The sequence below is a fragment of the Molossus molossus genome, unplaced genomic scaffold (genome assembly GCF_014108415.1).
Source record: "Molossus molossus isolate mMolMol1 unplaced genomic scaffold, mMolMol1.p scaffold_m16_p_19, whole genome shotgun sequence".
NCBI lineage: Eukaryota > Metazoa > Chordata > Mammalia > Chiroptera > Molossidae > Molossus > Molossus molossus.
This window is the reverse complement of record NW_023425354.1, coordinates 25,824,047-25,842,343: the sequence shown is the minus strand read 5'-3', so window position 1 is coordinate 25,842,343 and position 18,297 is coordinate 25,824,047. Positions and strand designations below refer to the sequence as shown.

The following is an 18,297-nucleotide window of genomic DNA, read 5'->3' as shown; positions in this document are numbered from 1 at the left end:
AGGCAGCCCAGGGCACACGGCTCGGTGCGTACACCCGGGCAGCCCAGGGCACACGGCTCGGTGCGTACGCCCGGGCAGCCCAGGGCACGGCTCGGTGCGTACCACCAGTATAAAGCAGGCATAGCCTCCATTTAGAACACCGGACAGTGCATTGCCCAGTGACAGTCACCCCACCACGCTCGGGACACAGCACAGCCCTGACCCTACTAGGAAGACAGAAAGGTCACTGGCACATCATAAGTGTTTATTGAAATAAATGGAGTACTGCCCCCCCACATGCCGGTGGACACCCAGATAGCTCCGATGGTTTTAAGGACCTGGGTGCCTTCCAGCCTCCCCACCAGTCAGTCCCTCCACCAGGCCCAGGTGGTGCCGGTGCCCCCATATCTCTTTCCTCTGAAACCCTCTCCCAGTACAGACAGCAGAGAGCAAAGGGCTGGGCCCCAGGGACAGGGTGGCCCTCAAGCCACAGGCCCTGGGCAGGAGTGAGGGGTTGGCATGTACCGGGTCCTTCCTCGCTCCAGGCAGATGGGAGGAGGCGGAGGGACTTCTAACCAGAGGCCGTGGCCCCACTGGTAACTCTCGCGGATGCTCCTGAAGCTGGGCTAGTTTTGTAGCCCCAAGGACGGGGCTCTCCGTGGGCTGCACTCCATCCTCAGGGGTGGGGGCTGGCTCGCCCCTCGTGGTCCGAGTTTGCACTGTCTTCCAGTTCTGGAGCTCATTGGGCCCTACTGGGGACCAGGGCAGACGGGGGAGGGCTGACAAACCCTTCCAATCTAGCCGCTTCCTGGGGACCTGGATTTGCCTCTGCCTGGCTAGGGTGAAGATTTGCCAGTTCAGTCCCACATAGGCATCGGTAGGGGGTGTCCTTTTCTCTGCCAGCTCCTAAGTTTGTTCTGTCCCCAGGGAGGGCTCAGTGCCCTCGGAAGGCAACAGGAGAAGCAGGCCTATCAGGGAGCGGGCCAAGGTGCAGGCCTGCCTGGGCCCCAGGGGGAGCAGAACTGCAGGGATGTCATCTTGTCATTGGGACCACAGGACACTGAAGGGGAAAAGAAGGATGAGGGTTTCACCCTCCCTTCTCTTGGGGTCCTGCAAAGACCACGTGAGATGCTGCCTCCTCTGCTCTCCTGTTGAGGAGGCAGACCGGGAGTCTACCCTGAGTGCAGCTTGCTGCAGTGCCCACCAGCCTCCCTGGGAACAGAACAGAGCTCTCCCCACACGCAGCCACCTTGGAGAGCTGGAGAGGAACAACTCCATCCACCTACCCCTGCCGAGATGCTCAGCCACCTCTCCGGCCCCGCGGCAGGGCCTCTGGAAGGCGGCAGCGGGCATGCTAGCTCACTGCCAGCCCCAGCCCCACTGTGGCCTGAGGACAGAGGGTCAGACTAACCCAGGTGCTTCTGGGCTCCCAGACTGGCTTCAGCCCTGGCCTCTCTGCCCTCTTCCCATAATCTGCCACCTCCCCCAGGAACTCTGTGCCAAATGAGTCCTTGAAATCCATTTATTACTGGGCCCTCTCCCTGGGGTCTCCCTTTCTGGGGGATCTTGGTCCAGACAGAGTGACAAGGTGAGAGGGCATGTACCCTCCGAGAGCGCGGGGCCAGGCCAGCCCAAGCCTGGCGCCCAGGCTCCACTCCCCTGGGGAGGCCTGTGCCCGCCGAACCCGGCGGCTGCCCGTGCCTGGGTGCCATGCCTGCCTCACTCTCTTCTAGCTCTTCTTGGCCTCCTGCTCCCTGCGCCGGAGCTTCTCCCGCTGCCGGGCAGCCTTCTCCTGGGCCTTGCGCTCCTTCTCAGCAGCTGCTGCCAGCTCCTTCACCTTCCGCTTCACCAGTGCCCGGTCATGCGAGCTGCTGAGCCCCAGGCTCTGGGGGAGGAATCCGAGGGTGAGGGGAAGGGCCCAGAACCACCCCGGGTTCTTTGTGCTCAGGTGTACCCTCTCTGGAGCTCCATCTGTCCTCTCTGAAGTCCAGCCTCCACCTCCCAGACTTGCCAGTGGATCAGAACCCTCAGGGAAAGAATTGGGAAGGGGAGTAGTTGGGAGAGGTAAGGGTGGAGGGTACCAGGCCCTTTACAACCACCACCACCACCCTGCGGTCCTCCACTTGCCATAATCCCTGCTCCAACTCCTCCACTCGGGGTTTCAGCTTGGGCATGACCCTGATGCCCAAGGTCACACAGCTGGTCAGTTGGAGAGGCCCCTGCCACTCCAGAGACTTCCTGAGGGGCTCTCCTCTCCACCCCTTCCCCAAGCATCTCAGCAGAGGGTGGAAACCGGCCAGAAACCTCCCAGCACAGAAATCAGAGGTCCCTCCTGATCTCCAAGACTGAGAATCAGACAAGGTGATCAGGGGAGAGGACTGCTTCCCACACTACCAGGAGGCTCATCAGAGTCAAGAGTCAGGTGATAAGAAGTCCTAGAGGTCAAGGCCTGGAGCTTGAAGGTCAAACGGAAGAACTGGGTTTGAGTTTCAAGTCAGACTGAGGACTCATGCTACAGCACAAGGATTAGGCCAAGGACCTGGCCTAGAGGTCAGAGGTTAGGGCAGTGGCCTCAGAGGGAGTGACAAGGTCAGGAAGAGGGGATCCCAACCCTTGACGGGGGTCTCGGGCTCCGGCTGGGTCGGGGCCTTGCACTCTGACCCACCTTGAGTTTGCTCCCATCCAGCTGCAGCAGCTGCGGCCCGTCCACCTGCCGCGCGGCAAACTCGGCGGCGTACTGCTCCAGGTTGAGGCTGTGCAGCCACTGGCCCACCTGCTGACTCGTCCAGTGGTGGATAGTGGGGAGAGGTTCATCCAGGAACTGGGGTGGAGACCAAGGACAGTGAGGGGGAGATGTGGCCTGTGGCCTGCGCACCCCGCAGTCAGAGGCCAGGGCTAGCTCACCTCATCTGAAGACTGGGACAGCGTGTGGTAGGGGTAGGAACACTTGGCCTCCTGCCGGGGACCACTTGGGATCTTGGGGCTGCTGCTGGGGGGTGTGGAGTCATCACTCAAGGTAGATTCCTAGACAGGAGGGAGTGCATGCCACTGAGTTCTCGAGAAAGTTTGCCCCCATCCCAGGGGAGTCCCCCCAGCCCACCCACCCCCAGCTAGATGGAGATGAAGTCCTGGAGTAGGCACCAGCAGTTGCTCAGTGCACCCTATGCACAGCCAGGAGCTGTGCAGGCACCCAGGACATGGTGACTCATGTGAGGCGTCAGGACCTGAGGCCTCTGGGAGGACGTGGGGCTAGAACTGGGCCAGGCAGACTAGGGAGCAGGAATGAAGGCCTCAGACTAGGTGCTGATTCCTACAGGCAGTCAGCCAGGATTCTCCTAGACTGCATCAGGTGCCCGCTTTCTGCTTCCCCACCATGGCCTCCGGTGCCTTGATTAGAGGTCCTTGTCCTCGCTAGACTGTGAACCCTATGAGGGTCTGGGCTGTGTCTGTTCACGGTGGTACCCCCAGGGACCAGCACAAGGGGAGGAGGAAAGGGAGGGCATGCTGGGAAGGAGGAAAGAAGGAAGTCTCAGGTGAGAAGGGACCCCTTCTCCCTGAATTCCTAGCTTTCTGATCTCTGCCCCAGCTGCACGTACGGAACAGAACCATAGAACAGGCACTGGGCAGGGGGTCATGAGCCTGGCGGCTCAACCCATGCACGTCTGTCGGCAAGTCTCCTCTCTTGGCCTCATCTGGTCGCCTGTACAATGGGGGTGGGCATACCTGCCTTCCCCACTCAGTGAGCCTTTGTGAGCGTAAAGCACAAACATGCCTTTGGAACTTTGTAAACTGTAGAATGCTATGTGAACAACATAAGCAGACACTCTCTGTTGCTTCTGTTACTTGGCTTCACTTCTCCCACGGGGTAGTGAGCTTCATGAGCACTAGCTCTGTTGAGGTCCTATTCACCTCTGTATCCCCCAAACCTTACCCCACCATGCAGGTCCCCCAGCTCCTAAGACAGGACGTGGGGCTAGAACTGTCCCAGGCAGAAAGTTAGTGGGGGCAGAGAAGACCTCAGGCTGGGTATGTGCTAGGGGAATCATAGTGTTCAGTGATGTGTGTTGAATAGGTGAGGCAATAAATGAATCAACACATTAACTACTCGGAATATAAATGAGAGGACAAGTAAATGCACAAACTCAGAGATGGAGGAATGAATGAACCACTGAATGACTCTATGGAGGACAAATGAACTCTAGGAATGCCTGGATCCCAGCCCGCATCAGAATTGAGTATGCCCTCATGTTATCTGAGCCCGAGGGCCAGTATGGGGACAAGAAGACCATGGACTTACCTGAGAAGCTGACTTCTTAGGGCTGAAACTCTCATGTTTAGGGGAGCAGGCAGGGGAGGTGGTGCTGCCAGAGGATGCCGAGCCCTTGCCACTGTCTGTGAACCAGGAAAAGGGCAGGAACGGGGAGCCTCCTGACCGGCTGGACCCCTCCACCGACTCCCTGTGGAGAGAGCACCCTGCATGGGTGTGGGCACCAAGGGAAGGGCCAGGCCCACAGGGAATTATGGGCAGAAGCTGTGGCTGAGGCACAGTGGGTACCTCTCACCTGCTGCCCATGGACAGACGGTTGCTGCCCTTATCCTTCCGGCTCTTGTTAGTAGATGCTCGGCGTAAGGTGACCCTATGGGGAGGAAAGGGGAGAGTGCTGCCCACTGTGCTATCCTGCACCCCAACAGATCCAAGCCTTTGGTTCTGGCCCCTCCTCCACTCACCCCAGGTCCAGGAACTTCCTGCGAGTCTTCTTATCCAGGCCGATGGTGGGGCTGGCGGGCTCAGGTGGGCTGGCATCCCGACTGTCATCTTTTGGGGAAGAGGGAAGGAAACAACCTGTGTGGTGGCCTGTCTGCCTCCTTCAGCTGCCAGTGTGAGGTGGTAGAAGTTCTCTTGACATAGAATCATGCTAACCGGCTCTGGTGCCCTTCACTAGCTGTGTGATCTAGGACAAGTCACTTCAACTCTCTGAGCTTCCTTCATCTCAAGTATGGGGATAATAACACCTGCCGAGCCCTGGCTGGTTTTCTCAGTGGTTAGAGCGTCAACCCATGGACCAGAGATCCTGGGTTCGATTCCCGCTAAGGGCATGTACCTTGTTGCAGTTTGTCCCCGGCCCCCGTTGGGGTTGTGTGGGTGGCAACCACTCCATATGTCTCTTTCTCTCTCTTCCTCCCTCTCTCCCTCCCGCTCTATCTGAAGATAAATGCAAAAATGTCCTCGGGTGAGGATAAAAAAATAAAAATAACACCTGCCTGTTTCATGGGACCTAATGGGATGTTTATGAAAACCTTATGCAAACTGTAAACCACTCTGAAAAGGAAAGGGCCACATCTATTTTTTGGGGGTGGACCACTACTATTTAGTGTTAGTTTTATCTTGGCCAACTTCTTTTTTTTTTTTTTTATCCTCACCCGAGGATATTTTTCCATTTTTTGTACAGATAGAGTGGGAGGGAGAGAGAGGAAGGGAGAGAGAGAGAAACATAGACGTGAAGGGACACATCGAGTGGCTGCCACCCGCACGACCAACCAGGGCCAGGGACAAACTGCAACCGAAGTACGTGCCCTTAGCGGGAACCGAACCCGGGTCTCTCCGGACCACAGGCCGATGCTCTAACCGCTGAGCCAAACTGGCCAGGGCTATCTTGGCCAACTTCTAACCAGCCTTCCAATCTCGTACATGTCACTTCCTCAGAGAAGCCCTCCCAGGATGCTCCCAACTGGGTCCTGTCACTCTTATAAATGCTCTCTCACCACCATACACGTTTCTCACATGGCACTTACTACAGCTTACAACCGTACATTTAATTAAGGGATGATTTGATTGCTTCCTCCCCAAACTATAAGGAATCATGTTATTGTTTGTCCTCAAAACTACGGGCCCCAGGAGGATGGGAACTTCATCTATTTGTTCGCTTGTGTGCCTAGTGCCCAGCGGTGTCTGGCACATCGTAGGCGCCCAGTGGATGAATGAATGAAGCTTGGTGTTAACCCCGCCCCCCCACCCCCACCCCACCTCTGGTCGCTCCAAAGCACCCTGTCCCACTACACTTCGGTGCCGCTGCGGTCCCCGCGCGCACCAGCAGGGGGAGCCGCACCGGCCGCGCTCACCTTCGCTGTGAGGCTCTGCGCGCAGGTGGCGGCGCACAAAGCTGGGCGAGCTGTCGGACGAGGGCGCGGAGCGCGGTGGCGAGCAGGAGGCGGCGGCCAGGCCCTCGTGCGAAGCGGCGTTGTGCAGGGGCCGGTAGCGGGTGAGCGGCGAGGGTGGCGGCTCGTCCTCATCTAGGCTGCGCCGCAGTCCCGGAGGCTCCAGGCAGAACGAGCCCACGGCCGGAGATCCCGGGCCCGAGTGCAAAGGCGAGCGCAGCCGGTGCAGGGGGCTCCCGCAGCCGTCGGTCACCTGCGGGAGGGGCAGCCGCTCACCGCCATCCCTCCTCCCCGCTTCCCGGAGGGGCTGGGAGCCAGGTTCACCCTGTACACTGCACGGGAGCCTCTGAGGCGTGGAGCCCGGACTCCTGGGTCTTTCGGGGGCCTGGAGGGAGGGTTTCCCCATGCGGGGCAGAGGGGTGGATGGGCAGTGAATGAGAGGTTGGAAACAGGGGCTTTCAGTCACATAGGCTGGGGTCGAATCCCACCTCCTTCCATTACTGTGTGACTTTGTTACAGAACCTCTGAGCCTCAGTTTTCTGATCTGTAAGATGGGGATGATAATCTCTTCCTTGAAAGGATGAAATGAGCCAGAAGTGAAGGCAGCTCAAGTTTGTGAGCATTATTAAGGGGGGGGGGGGGCTGTTCCCTGGAAGAGGGTTTGGAGGGACTATTCCGGACCAGAAGGGTGGGTGGGGTATGTGTGATTGGGTGGGTTGCCCCAACCTTGCCTCCGGGCCCATCGGAGCCTTCGCCATCCTCTGCAGAGCTGGCACTGTCCCGAAGCCTGGAGCGGGAAGGCCGATGTCTACGGCCCTTGGCCAGCAGCTGGGCCCGGGCTTTGTGTAAACTGCTGTCCAGTCTGACGGTCTCTGGCACAGCCAAGTCTAGGTCTGCAAACCGGGTGAAGGGGGCAGAGACCAGACCCATGAGGACAGCAAGTCCAGAGGCCCACTCAAGTGGCACTCACACCCCAGACATTCAGTGAATGCTTCCAAGTGCCAGGCCCTGGGAGTGCAGATGAGATGGGAAAGGGTCTCTCACAGTCTCTAGGGGAACCAGACATGTCAGCACGTAGATACAGCCGTGTGGTGGAACTGCTCACTGGCACAAAGGGGGACAGGACCGCCCTGTTTGGATGGCTCAGAGGAGGACACGCCAAAGCTGGGTCTTAAGGTCTGGGTGGCAGTTTAGGAGAGAGGAGGTTGGCAAGACTGGTATATGCAATGCTGGGAAGTAGGGAAGCAGGACATGGGGGCAACTCCAGGGCAATTGGAGGGTATAGGTTTATGGAGGGAAGGGCTGGGGGATGAGGCTGGAGAGGTTGCAGTAACCATGGCTATCACTGAAGAAGTGCCTACTGTGCGCCAGGCTAGGGACAGTTATTATGCACATTTTAGAGCTGAGCAAGCTGAGGCTCAGAGAGGTTAAGTCTCTTGACAGAAGCCATCAGCTAGCAATGGTCAGGGGTTTGAGCCTGGCTAGTCTAGCTCCAGAGACTGGCCCTGCTGGGGACGCTGGCTTGCTGTGTCATGCTCAGGGTCACAGTCAGAGACAGCACTATTGAGCATCTAGAGGGCTCTTGGGAGCAGAGGGATCCCTGTTCCCCCTAATCTCCCTCCCACAAGCCAGTGGCAGCAGCAGGGAGGAAAACCCAGTCCCCTGAAGCCTGTGTCTCGGGTCCTGGGGTCTGTGGCCCAGGGCTAGGTCCTGGATGAGGATGTGGAGGAAGAGTTGGCAAACCCAGTGGATCACGCACAAACCCTACTGCTCCTAGTTTCATTTTCCACTTGCTCCACCTGAGAATGAAGCCTCACTCTGCAGTGTCTCTCAGTCCCTGACCTTGGCACTGGGTTCTTCTGAGAGTTCAGGATGGATTAAGACCTTTCTCCCCGACTCCACCCCCAATGACCTCAGGGACCCTCATCCCATCACCCATGCCCATTCTGTGTTGCCTGCTCCTCTTCTCTTATATACAGACACCCCAGTGGCTCTCCTGCCTTAACTACCACCTATGTCTATTTCCAGCCCCGACCCATCCCCGAAATCCAAGTCTAGGCACCTCAGTACCTGCCAGGGAACTTGTCATGTCAAGGCACCAGGCACCTCAAACTCAACCCGTCAAAACAAACCCCCCACCTTGCCTCACACTGGCTTCTCCTCTGTTCCCTGGCTCAGTGAAAGGCCTCATCCTCTACCCAGTCACCCCATTCAGACAGCCCCAAGCTGCCTCCTCAGCCCTAGACCCAGTTGGTCACTCATGTGTCCAGCAGCCTACATGGCATCTCCATTTGGATGTCCAACGGGCATCTTCAATGTGCCTGTCAAAACTGGACTCCCCACCCCAACTGCTCCTCCCAGTCTGCCCAGCTCAGCAAATGGCAGCTCCATCCTTCCAGCTGCTCGGACCAAGGCCCTGGAGCCATCCCTGCCTCCCTTCTCCCTCCCACCCTACAGACCAATCCTTCCACGGTTCCTGTTAGCTCGACTTCTGACACATATCTAGACATACTGAAATATTTATGGTGGAATGACAAGATGTTTTGGATTAGGTTCAGAATCATCCAGGGGAAGAGGAGTGGAGCGTGCAAAGGGATAGAGATGGAACAAGACTACTCCATGAGCTGGCGCTGGTTGAGTGGTGAGTACACGTGTATGATGGAGAGCACAGTGCTGTTCTCCCCTTTTGATTCCCCCCAGTACAATAGTGTTGTATGTGTCTGTGTACGCACACTCACATACATGTATGCATATGGGGAGAAAGGAGAGAGAGAGTGCGCAGAGGAGTAGGGGAGAAGAGAGGAGGGAGGAGAGGGGAGAGGGGGAGAGAGGAGGGGAGGCAGGGGCAGGGAGATGAAAGAGAACTCACAGCCTGTCCAGGTCACCATCGCCTCTTGCCTCCCAGCTGGTATTCCCTCCTCCTCCTTTTCCCATTTACAGTCTATTTTCAACACAGCCTCCAGAGTGATCCTGATAAAACATGTCAGCCTGTGTCACTCCGCTGCTCAGAACCCTCCAGTGACATCCATCTCACACAGAGTAAGAACCAAAGTCTCCCAGTGGCCTTCCAGACAGTCTGGGCTGCCCTCCTCATGAGAGGTGGTCGATGCTACCTCTCTGAGCTCCTGCTCCTCTCCCTCTCCCTCCCTCCACTCCAGCCGCCCTGGCCTCCTGGCTCGTCCTCCTGCAAGCCCAGCCTGCACTTCAGGGCCTTCGCTTCTCCTCCTCCGGTCCTGCGGGCTCTAGATTTCTGCACGGTTCTTCCCTCACCTCCTTCGGGTCTTGGCTTGAATACTTTCACCGAGGACTTCCCTGACCACCCAGTTTACAATAACCCCAGAACCTCCACACCTACTTTTTCCTATAGCAGGCATTATGCCTTAGCACACACTATATTTTACTTATTTAGTCTGTTGTCTCTCTCCACCCTTTAGAATGTCAGCTCCACGAGGACAGATGTTTCCATTTTGCTCATTGCCCTAACACAGGCATAGAGTGGTGGCTGGTATACAGTGGCTAGTAAATACTTTAATGGAAGAACAGATTTGCCTGCTCACATCCCTGGGACCTGGCCTCTTCTCTCCAACAGGACTGAATTGCCTTGGCTCAAGCCTTCACCAGATGCCCACCTCCCACCTCCCCCTCCACTACCCCATCCCCACCCCCACTGTCCCAGAGCGTGACCTCAGCATCCGTCCATTCTTAGTTCCCTGTCCCTAATGTGTGCCAGGCTCTGTTCTGCCTCCCCACCCACTTTCCACAAGCTAAAGAAATTTCCTAAAACACATTTCTGACTGTGTTTCATACTCTTCTGCCTTTGAAACCTCGGGCAGAGGGTCAGGGGTGAGGGGTGGGACTAGTCATCCCAACATAAAGTCCATGCCCCTCAGTTCGGTCCTGGGGGCCCAGCCCGCCCTCTCCTGTGTTGCTCCCCTCCCCTCCTCTGCACAGGATGCTCTTACATGCACACCTGGTCAAGAGCGGAAGCCCGGAGCCAGATGGCCTGGGCTGAATCCAGTTCTGCCACGTGCTGGCTGGGTGGTCCTGAACAAGTTACTGACATTTAGCTAACAGCTTCCTCGACTGTAAAATGGGGAGCATAATAGCAGTACCTTCCTTATAGGGTTGTTGTGAGCATTAAATAAGATAATCCATAGAAAATGCTTCGCCACAATGCCTGTGACTTGGTAAGGGCTCAGAGGCACTAGCTGCTGGTGCTGGTAGTGGGAACAGTGAGAAACCGCTTACACTGCCACCTGGATCCCCGCCCCCCACCGTCTCCACCTCCATCCTGTGTTCCTGCTGCTGTCTCTGCTCCATCACTCTCCACCCTTTGTTTGACCCTCAACTCCAACATGTCACCTGCCCCCATTCTGGACAGCCACACCTCTTCAGGCTTGCCACTATGATCTGGTTGGGAGTGAGTGTCCCTTGACAGTGTACACAGCAGAGGGTGACATCCTTGACTGTCCACCGTGTACCCTGAGAGCCCGGTGAGGGGCCTGGCAGGGGGGAGGTGCTCAGTAGGTGTTTGACAAATTGAAGCAAAGACACCCTTCCATGGACCGGTGCAGAGCGGGGCAGGGCGGAGATGGACCCCAGTTCTGCGCAAGTGCTGATGATGGCCACCGACAAGCACACGCCCACCTCCCACTTTCCAACCCTCTGCACAGCACCCTCGCCATCTACTCTTTTCCTCATTGGGTCACGTGTGCTTTATCATTGGCCCCTCTGCTTGCCCCTGCGCTGGCACCCAAGCTCTGGGCGGCAGTGACTCTGGCTTGTAGGTGCTGTCTCCCCAGGGCCAGAACAGAGCCTGGCACAAGTCAGGAGCCCTAGCATCTGTCAAAGGAATGAAGAAGACAGAGTGACGGGAGAGCTGCTGCTTTAGGTGAGGCAGCCAGGCTGAGGTGAGGGTGACAATGAAGAGCCAAGGCTGTAGAAAGAATAGGAGGGATGGTGTGGTCCTGGGCTTGGAGTGTCTGAGGACCAGCAGGGGCCAGTGCAGCCTGCAGAGAGGACACTGGCCTGGCTGAAAGGAGAGGGTGGACAGCGGGTGGTGGCTCGGAGAGGGAGGGTTCTGTCCCAGGACCGCTATCTTGGACTCCAGGTCTGACCCCACTGCTCTGGTCCCCTGCTTCACTCCTGGCTGAGCTGGGGGAGAGGCTCCTGTCCCCTGACAATCTCCAGGCGTGGCCTGAATAGTAATAGCTAACACCGAGTCCTCGCTGTGCTGGGCACCAATCTGAGTGCTTCACTGTGCTAGCTCATTTAAACCTCCCCACAACCCTCTGATGGAGAGACCCCACGAGTCCCCAGGCAGGGGTCACGTGCCTGTTCCTGGGTCCAGACGCTAGTGTGTAACTACCAAGCTCACTCTATCTCTTCTGAGTCCTGGATGGGAGTGACCTCTGAGTCCAAACCCTCATTTACAGGGGGAGGAACCAAGGCTGGGAGAGGATAGGTTTGGCCCAGGGTGCAGAGGTCAGAGCCTCCAGGTCCCCTGGCTGCCAGGCCAGAGCTCTTGTCACTCTGGGGGTGCTAGAACTCAGCTGATGCCCAGCCACCCTGAATTACATGATGGAGTGCATATCTCTAGTTTTGATGTCCCACCATAGTATATTTATTGTCTGTACATGTCTGTGTTACACACACATACATGCGTACGCATGGGGAGAACGAGGGCCAGGGGGAAGGGGCCTTTGCTCCTGACTCTGGGCCATGTCGGGGCCATGGTCATCTTACCTTGGAGGATCTGGGGAGCAAAGTGGGGCTAGTCTCTCCACCAGTCCCTGGCTCTGCCAGGCCCCCCTCACCCATTTCCATCCTTCCCTCTAGATCCCTCCCTCCCCCTTCCCTGCTGGGAGTTACTCTGGCCCAGGGCAGTGGGAAGTCTTGAATATTTAATTGCCTCTCGCATCAGGAAGCAGGCAGGGCTGGCCGCTACCTCAGCAGGTCTGGGAGAAAGAAAACAGGAAGGGTTGGGGTGGGAGAGGGGGAGTGGAGAAGGAAACCCCTCAGAAAGGGGGAGCTCAGAGTCTGAGGCCCAGTGGCAGTTCAAGGCTGGGGGAGTCCCGGAGGCAAACCCTCCATTCGGCAGGCATTCCCCAGGAGAAGGGAGGCAGCAGTTCCTGGCACTGCCAGGGCATGTGGTGGTGGCAGGGGAGAATGAGGTGAGCAGGGCATGGGGAGGAGGAAAGGGGAAGGAAGGGAGAGATGAGGAGAAGGCAGAGGAGGAGAAGCTGGGGGGCCTGTGGCCTTCCACAGGCAGGAGCCCCTCAAGGTCATGCACAGAAATGTGAGTTCTAAAAGATACACACACGTTACAGGCTTCAGGTGCCTCTTTCTATCTCCACCTCTCCTCCATGTCCCTCTGCTCACTGACTCCTCCACCAAATCCAGCTGGGAAGCAGCCTTTCCACCCCATTGTATGCTGGGAACCCTGCCCTGCCTGGTCATTTCTCCAGGCCACACAATAGAAAGACTGTGCGGGCAGGTGTGTGCCCACACCCCAGTGTGTGCTGGGGCTGAATGTGTAGGCATTTGATTTCTGTGCACACCCATGCAGAGTGAAGTCCCTTCTTTTTTTATCTTTTAAAATGTTTTTATTCATTTTTTTTAGAGAGAGGAAGGGAATGAGATAGAGAAACATCAATCGGCTGCCTCCTGCATGCCCCCTACTGGGAATCGAGCCCACAACCTGAGCATGTGCCCAGATCAGGAATTGAACTGGGACCTCTCAGTCCCTGGGAGGTAGCTCAATCCACTAAGCCACACTGGCCGGTGAGGTCCCTTCTTTAGGAAACTTAAAAGTAATGTGTGTCACCTGTGTTGGGGGACACAGGTACACAGCACAGTGACTGAGAGCAGGGAGTTAGGCAGTCAGGAGTCCCAGCTCTGTCACTAACCTGCCACGTGATCTTTTAAAGCAAGTCACTTCAGCACCCTGTGCCCTAGATTCCTTGTCTGTAAAATGGACACACGTCTTAGCATTATTGTGAGCATTCAATGCAACAGTGCATGTGAGACGGGGGTGCTAGCCTAGCAGCTGGCATGAGACAAACACTTAATAAATGGGGATTCTTATTAATATTGCTGTTGTTGTCACTGTCATGTCCACTCAGATAGCAATGACAAAGAATCAGGCTGTGAGATCACAACACACACACATCCACACACACTAAAGTCCCCAAGGGACTCCTGCTTCCCCCAACCCCAAGTGCCAGATGGCCTTGGCTAGTGATAGAGCCAAACAGAACTTACCAAAAACCTCATCAGCAGGTTCTCGGAGCTTTGAAGAAGCCATGACTCAAGAGAGCTGGGGAGGACGATGAGGGAGAGAGAGAGAAAAAGACCGTGGGTAAGAGGTTCAGGTTGGTGGAGGCCAAGGAGCTGCCAATGGCTCTGCTCCTGGCCTCTGGCCCCTCGCCTTCCCTCAAAACTCTTCCTCTGGCCCCTGGAAGAGAAGCTATAGCCCAGATTGTGGTGGGTAGGGCAGGAGGCAGAAGTGGAAGGCAGGGGCAGAAGCAGTCCAGGGTGTAGACACAGGCTGAGTCCTGTGGTCATGGTCCCAGCTGATTTGCTGTGTGCCTCCCTCTAGGTCACTGAACTTTCCCCCTTCACTCTCTTGGGCCTTTCCATCATTAGCCTTCCCCCCCAAAACGCTTGATAATCATAAACTGTCCAACAGAAAATCTGGGAGAAATCTTGGAGATTATTAAATTTAATCTTCTCATTTTACAAATAAAGAAACAGAGGAGAATGGCCTAAGATCATATAATAACAAGTTAATGGCATTATCAGGACCAGAACTCAGGTTCTTCCATCCATCCATCTACCTCTCTCCCTACTTGTCCATCCATTTCCTTGCACATTCATCCATCTATCCATCCATCCATCTTTGCATCTATCAGTTCATACCAGCCACCCACTCAACTTCCCATCCATCACTCAGTCCTGCGTCCCCTGCCCCCATCACTGGTGCGTTCACCACCTGCCTTCCTGAACACGAGCTGTTCAGGAAGCTGGTGCCATCAGCAGCAGAGCCACTGTTCTTGACAAACTCACAGTTCTAGACAGACTCACAGATGCCGGAGGGTATGCGGAGCACTCACAGCACAACAGCGGACAGCCAAATCTCTATGATGCGTCAAGTATGTTCTGGGAAGGCGTGTGGCTGGGTCAGGGGTTGGTTTTGTGTTTTTGGTGGAAAGCAAAAAGGAGGGCAGGTGGGGAGCAGGATATGTGCAGTTGAAACAGTTCGGGGTAGGCTTCCTAGCAGGTATAGGATTGCAGCAGCCAAGGCAAGGCTTGGCTGTCAGAGGGGCAGGGGAATACTGGATGAGGGGAAAGCAAGGATGCTCAGGAGCAGGGGCCCACTGCATGGCCGGGACACAGTCTCCAGTTACTTCTACCACGCAGGTTTGCATGAGAAGGGCAGGGAACTGGGCTAGACCATACATAGGTATAAGAAAGCTAGGTCACATACCTGCTGGGGTCTTTTCCAACTGTCCTGTTATTACAGAGACATTATCTCACGGAGAGCTAGCTGGGCTTGGGATTCCTAGTATCCCCATTTCACAGATGCAGGAGCTAATGGGCAGAACTCAACATTGATCCCGGTCTCCTGCCCCTCAGCCTTCTCCTGGGAGGGTGCTCATGAGGAAAGGACACTGAGAGGAGAAAGGTGGAGGGAAGGGAGCTGGTCTATATTGGCTAGAACTGGGAGAAGCAGGCTCTATAGATGCTTGGGGCTGAAAACAGGAAATGAGGTATCAGAAGGGGCTAGAAACATGGGCCCTCTAAGAACCCTCCTGCCATTCTTGAACTCTAGGTGCTAGTGGCAAAGACGTTTTAGGACCTCTCTTCATGTCAGGAAGGGCTGATGGGAAGGGAAGCTGCCCCTAAGAATAAACCAAATTTCCTCATTCAATCACAAAGCTTCATCTGACCAGGACACAGTTGCCACCTCCTTCAGAAAGCTATCCTAGAAAGCCCTCCCTCCTCCCATTTGTCTTCATAATTTCTAAATCCACTCTTCTCCAACCACTGGGAAGTGAGGAATTTTTCATACTTCATCAATTCCCTAACTGGGTCATATCTCCCCTACATCAGAATGGGAGCTCGCTGAGGAGCGGGAGCAGTACTCCTCGCCAGACTAGGTACTCTCTGAAGATAAGAATGGAGCCCTGGCCAGTGTGGCTCAATTGACTGGAGCATCATCCTGTGTACCAAAAGGTCATGGGTTCAATTCCCGATTAAGGCACATACCCAAATTGCGTCCCTGATCAGGTGGGTCCCAAAGGCAACGAATTGATGTTTCTCTCTCTCTCTCTCTCTCTCTCTCTCTCTCATCAATCAATCAATAAAAAACACATATCCTTGGGTGAGAATTTAAAAAGTAAACTTAAAAAAAAAAGAAGAATGGAGGCTCTCTGAGGGCAGCTGTGGTATTTCCTCTCTTAGACTACCTGACATGGAGATCCCATGTGTTCTTTTTTAATTTTTTTTTTTCCTTTATTGACTTTAGAGAGAGAGGAAGGGAGAGGGAGAGATAGAAACATCTATGAGAGAATATCGATTGGCCACCTCCTGCATGCCTCCCATGAGGATCGGGCCCACAACCTGGGCATGTGCCCTGACTGGGAATCGAACCGGTGACCTCTTGGTTCATGGGTCCATGCTCAGTCACTGAGCCACACCGCTGGGCCCATGTGTTCTTTTCAAGGTCCCAGTTCAGGTGGAGACCTTCTTGTGAAAGAGGCCCTCTTTCAGGTACCCTCCGAGGAGGGCTGGGGCATCCAGCTCACCCCTGCGCCCAATCCATCCTGATTCAGCACAAACTGCTTTCTTTCCCTCTCTTCAACAACCAACTCCCGGGGGTGTGTATGGGGGACCCTCCTTACTCTGGGAAGCAGGACATCCAGGAGGTGATCATGCCCCTCCCACCAAACCCCTTATTCCACAACTGAGCCATCACACTCCTACACGCACACACACACACACACACACACATTCAACCAGGTAACTGCCACAGGGTGGAAATGAACCTGTCCCTCTGCACACAGTCTGGGCTCTGACTCTACTGGGCCACTCCTTACAATTCCCAGAAGAGGAGCACAAATGACATTTGACCCTTCTCTGGGAGAAAGGGGACAGGTGAGCTCAGAGCTTCCTGGGACCCAGGAGGAGAAAGAGAGAAAAAGAGGCACAGCCTTGGAGAGAGAATGGGTAGTAGGAACAGACAGACAGGTTGGTGGTGGTGGGGTGTCAATCCACAGAGAGAAGAAAGAGCACGAAAGAGGTGAGACCGACAGAGGGGCTGGGGAAAGCAGGGAGCGGGCCCCCAGCAGTCCTGAGTGAGGCCCCAGGGAGAAGGAGAGGAGAATCTGCTGCTGGTGGCCCCAGCGGGGCAGCCTACAGGAAAGGGGCCTTGGAAGAGCAGAGAGGGACCAAGAGAGAAGTGCAACTGGGGGAGGCTGGGAAGGAATGGCCAGAGAGGAGGCTGGGGGTAGGGGTAGGCAGTCGTGGAGCTAGAGAAAGCCGAGCCCCTCTCCCATAGGCCCAGTCTTGGGGGGCGTCCGGCCAGCGTCGCCCACTCCCACCAAGCGCCGCCGGAGGTGGGGTGGAGGTGGAGGGCAGGGCACCTACTGCACTCCCAGGGCCCCTGTCCCCCCACATTAGAGCCTCTTGCCTAGTTTCTTTCCAATCCATTGCCCAACTTCGCGTCGGGCAAGAAAGAGTTAAGCCCTCTACCCCCACCTCCCACACCAGTTTTTTAAATTAATTTATCCGGGCGGCAGGAGGGAGGGAGAGGATTAGGGACGCAAATCCTATCTCCGTCCCCTCCCCTGACAGCCCGGCTCCCTAGCTCCGCGCAGCCCCCTTAGGGATAGGGGAAGAAAGGCCCCCGTCGCTTCACTCCATCCAACCCCAGTCGAGGTCCCACCGTGAGCCCGAGTGATCGCCCGGCTCCGCTTCCCCGTCCACCTTCGGGTCCTCGGGGTCCCGGCCCCTCACCTCCAGCATCAGTCATCTTCAGTGTCCGGCGCCTAAGGAACCCCTTGGGCCCATGGTGCTCCGGGCGGGGGCCGGGCGGGAGAGGGGCGGGGGCCGTCACCCCGGCCGCGGGGGGCTCCGGGCTGGCTCGGTCCGCTCCATCCCAGGAGTGGGGCGGGGGTCGGCGAGGAGGGTCCTGGAGCCGGAGGGAAGGGGTGGGGGGCGTGTGGGAGAGCTGGAGACGGTTGCAGCAAGCAGAGGCGCGGGCGGGGCTGGACCAGGAAACCTGATGGGAGGATGCTCCGTGCGTGTGCGTGAGAGGGAGAGCGGGGGGAGGGAGGGGAAGAGGGGGGAGAGGAGAGAGAGAGAGTGTGTGAGAGAGGGAGAGAGAGAGGGAGAGAGAGTGTGTGAGTGTGAAAGAGAGCGCGCACCACCTCTCCGCCCCGCCCGCCAGGCCCCGCCGGACGCGGGCCTCTCGCCTGGAAGGCCGATGAGCGTCTCGTCGCGTCGGCCGGGGTTCTCGGGGGTCCCCCGGAAGGGGCGACGCGGGGGGCGCGTGGCGGGGAGGCCGGGCGCCCGGGAGACAAAGAGCAGGAGGAGGGGTGGGGGGAGGGGCGGAGGCGGTGCGCGCCGAGGGGCGGAGGCGGCCGGCGTAGCTGCAGGGCGCGGGGAGCCGGAGTTGCCGCTACTTCTCAGTCCGCGGGAGTCGGGGCCGGGGGAACGGCCCGCCTTAGGACCCACGGGGCTTCTGCCTCCTCTGCAAGGTCCGTTAGGGCTCCTGGTTCGACCACTTAACGGACGTCCATCGAGTGGTCGTTCGAGCGCAGGCCCGAGGCGACCGCGGGGAACGGAACCACCCGGTCCCGGCCAGCGGGGCTCGCGGCGCAGCCAGAGGGCAAGCGGGCGGGAGGCCCTCACCAGCGCGGTGCCGCGAGGCCTGGTTCGCCGAGCACAGGAGATACCTCAGCGCTGTGGGAGCGCTCGGGGTGGGTGTGGAGGGGGCGCTGCGCCCCGCCAGGGGGCGGGCGTACCGGGGTGGAGGTGATCCAGAGGTTTCCTGCAGGAGCTGAGGTGGCGGCTACTCCTGCAGGGCAGGGCAGGGGTAGAAGTGCTAGTGGGACCGGGGGGAAGGGCAGAGGGCTTGCACTTTATCTTCAGCGGTAG

The 18,297-nt window shown here is 57.1% G+C and overlaps 1 protein-coding gene across 3 annotated transcripts; it reads right to left on the bottom strand.

Annotated features, from left to right (window-relative positions):
• Positions 1–1,499: 1,499 nt before the first annotated feature.
• Positions 1,500–17,445, bottom strand: SAMD14 (sterile alpha motif domain containing 14). 3 transcript variants are annotated; one of them, XM_036270008.1, is made up of 10 exons: positions 17,155–17,445; positions 13,399–13,453; positions 6,862–7,028; positions 6,100–6,388; positions 4,708–4,795; positions 4,542–4,616; positions 4,277–4,436; positions 2,884–3,003; positions 2,645–2,800; positions 1,500–1,864 (listed from the first exon to the last, which is right to left on the bottom strand). In XM_036270008.1, exons 2-10 carry the CDS (start codon positions 13,439–13,441, stop codon positions 1,709–1,711), a joined length of 1,254 nt encoding a protein of 417 aa, XP_036125901.1. In that variant the 5' UTR covers positions 13,442–13,453; positions 17,155–17,445; the 3' UTR covers positions 1,500–1,708. The 3 variants fall into 3 exon arrangements, with proteins under 3 accessions (XP_036125901.1, XP_036125902.1, XP_036125903.1); XM_036270009.1 differs by lacking the exon at positions 17,155–17,445 and adding an exon at positions 14,624–14,663; XM_036270010.1 differs by lacking the exon at positions 17,155–17,445 and adding an exon at positions 9,005–9,105 and having other exon boundaries at positions 13,399–13,455.
• Positions 17,446–18,297: the final 852 nt, after the last annotated feature.

Excerpts from the sequence above, each read along its gene's own strand:
- SAMD14 (XM_036270008.1), bottom strand. The coding sequence starts at position 13,441 with ATGGCTTCTTCAAAGCTCCGAGAACCTGCTGATGAGGTTTTTG. Across the intron at positions 2,801-2,883 it reads TGTCCCAGTCTTCAGATGAG|TTCCTGGATGAACCTCTCCC; the intron begins GTGAGCTAGCCC and ends TCTCCACCCCAG. Across the intron at positions 1,865-2,644 it reads TGGATGGGAGCAAACTCAAG|AGCCTGGGGCTCAGCAGCTC; the intron begins GTGGGTCAGAGT and ends TTCCTCCCCCAG.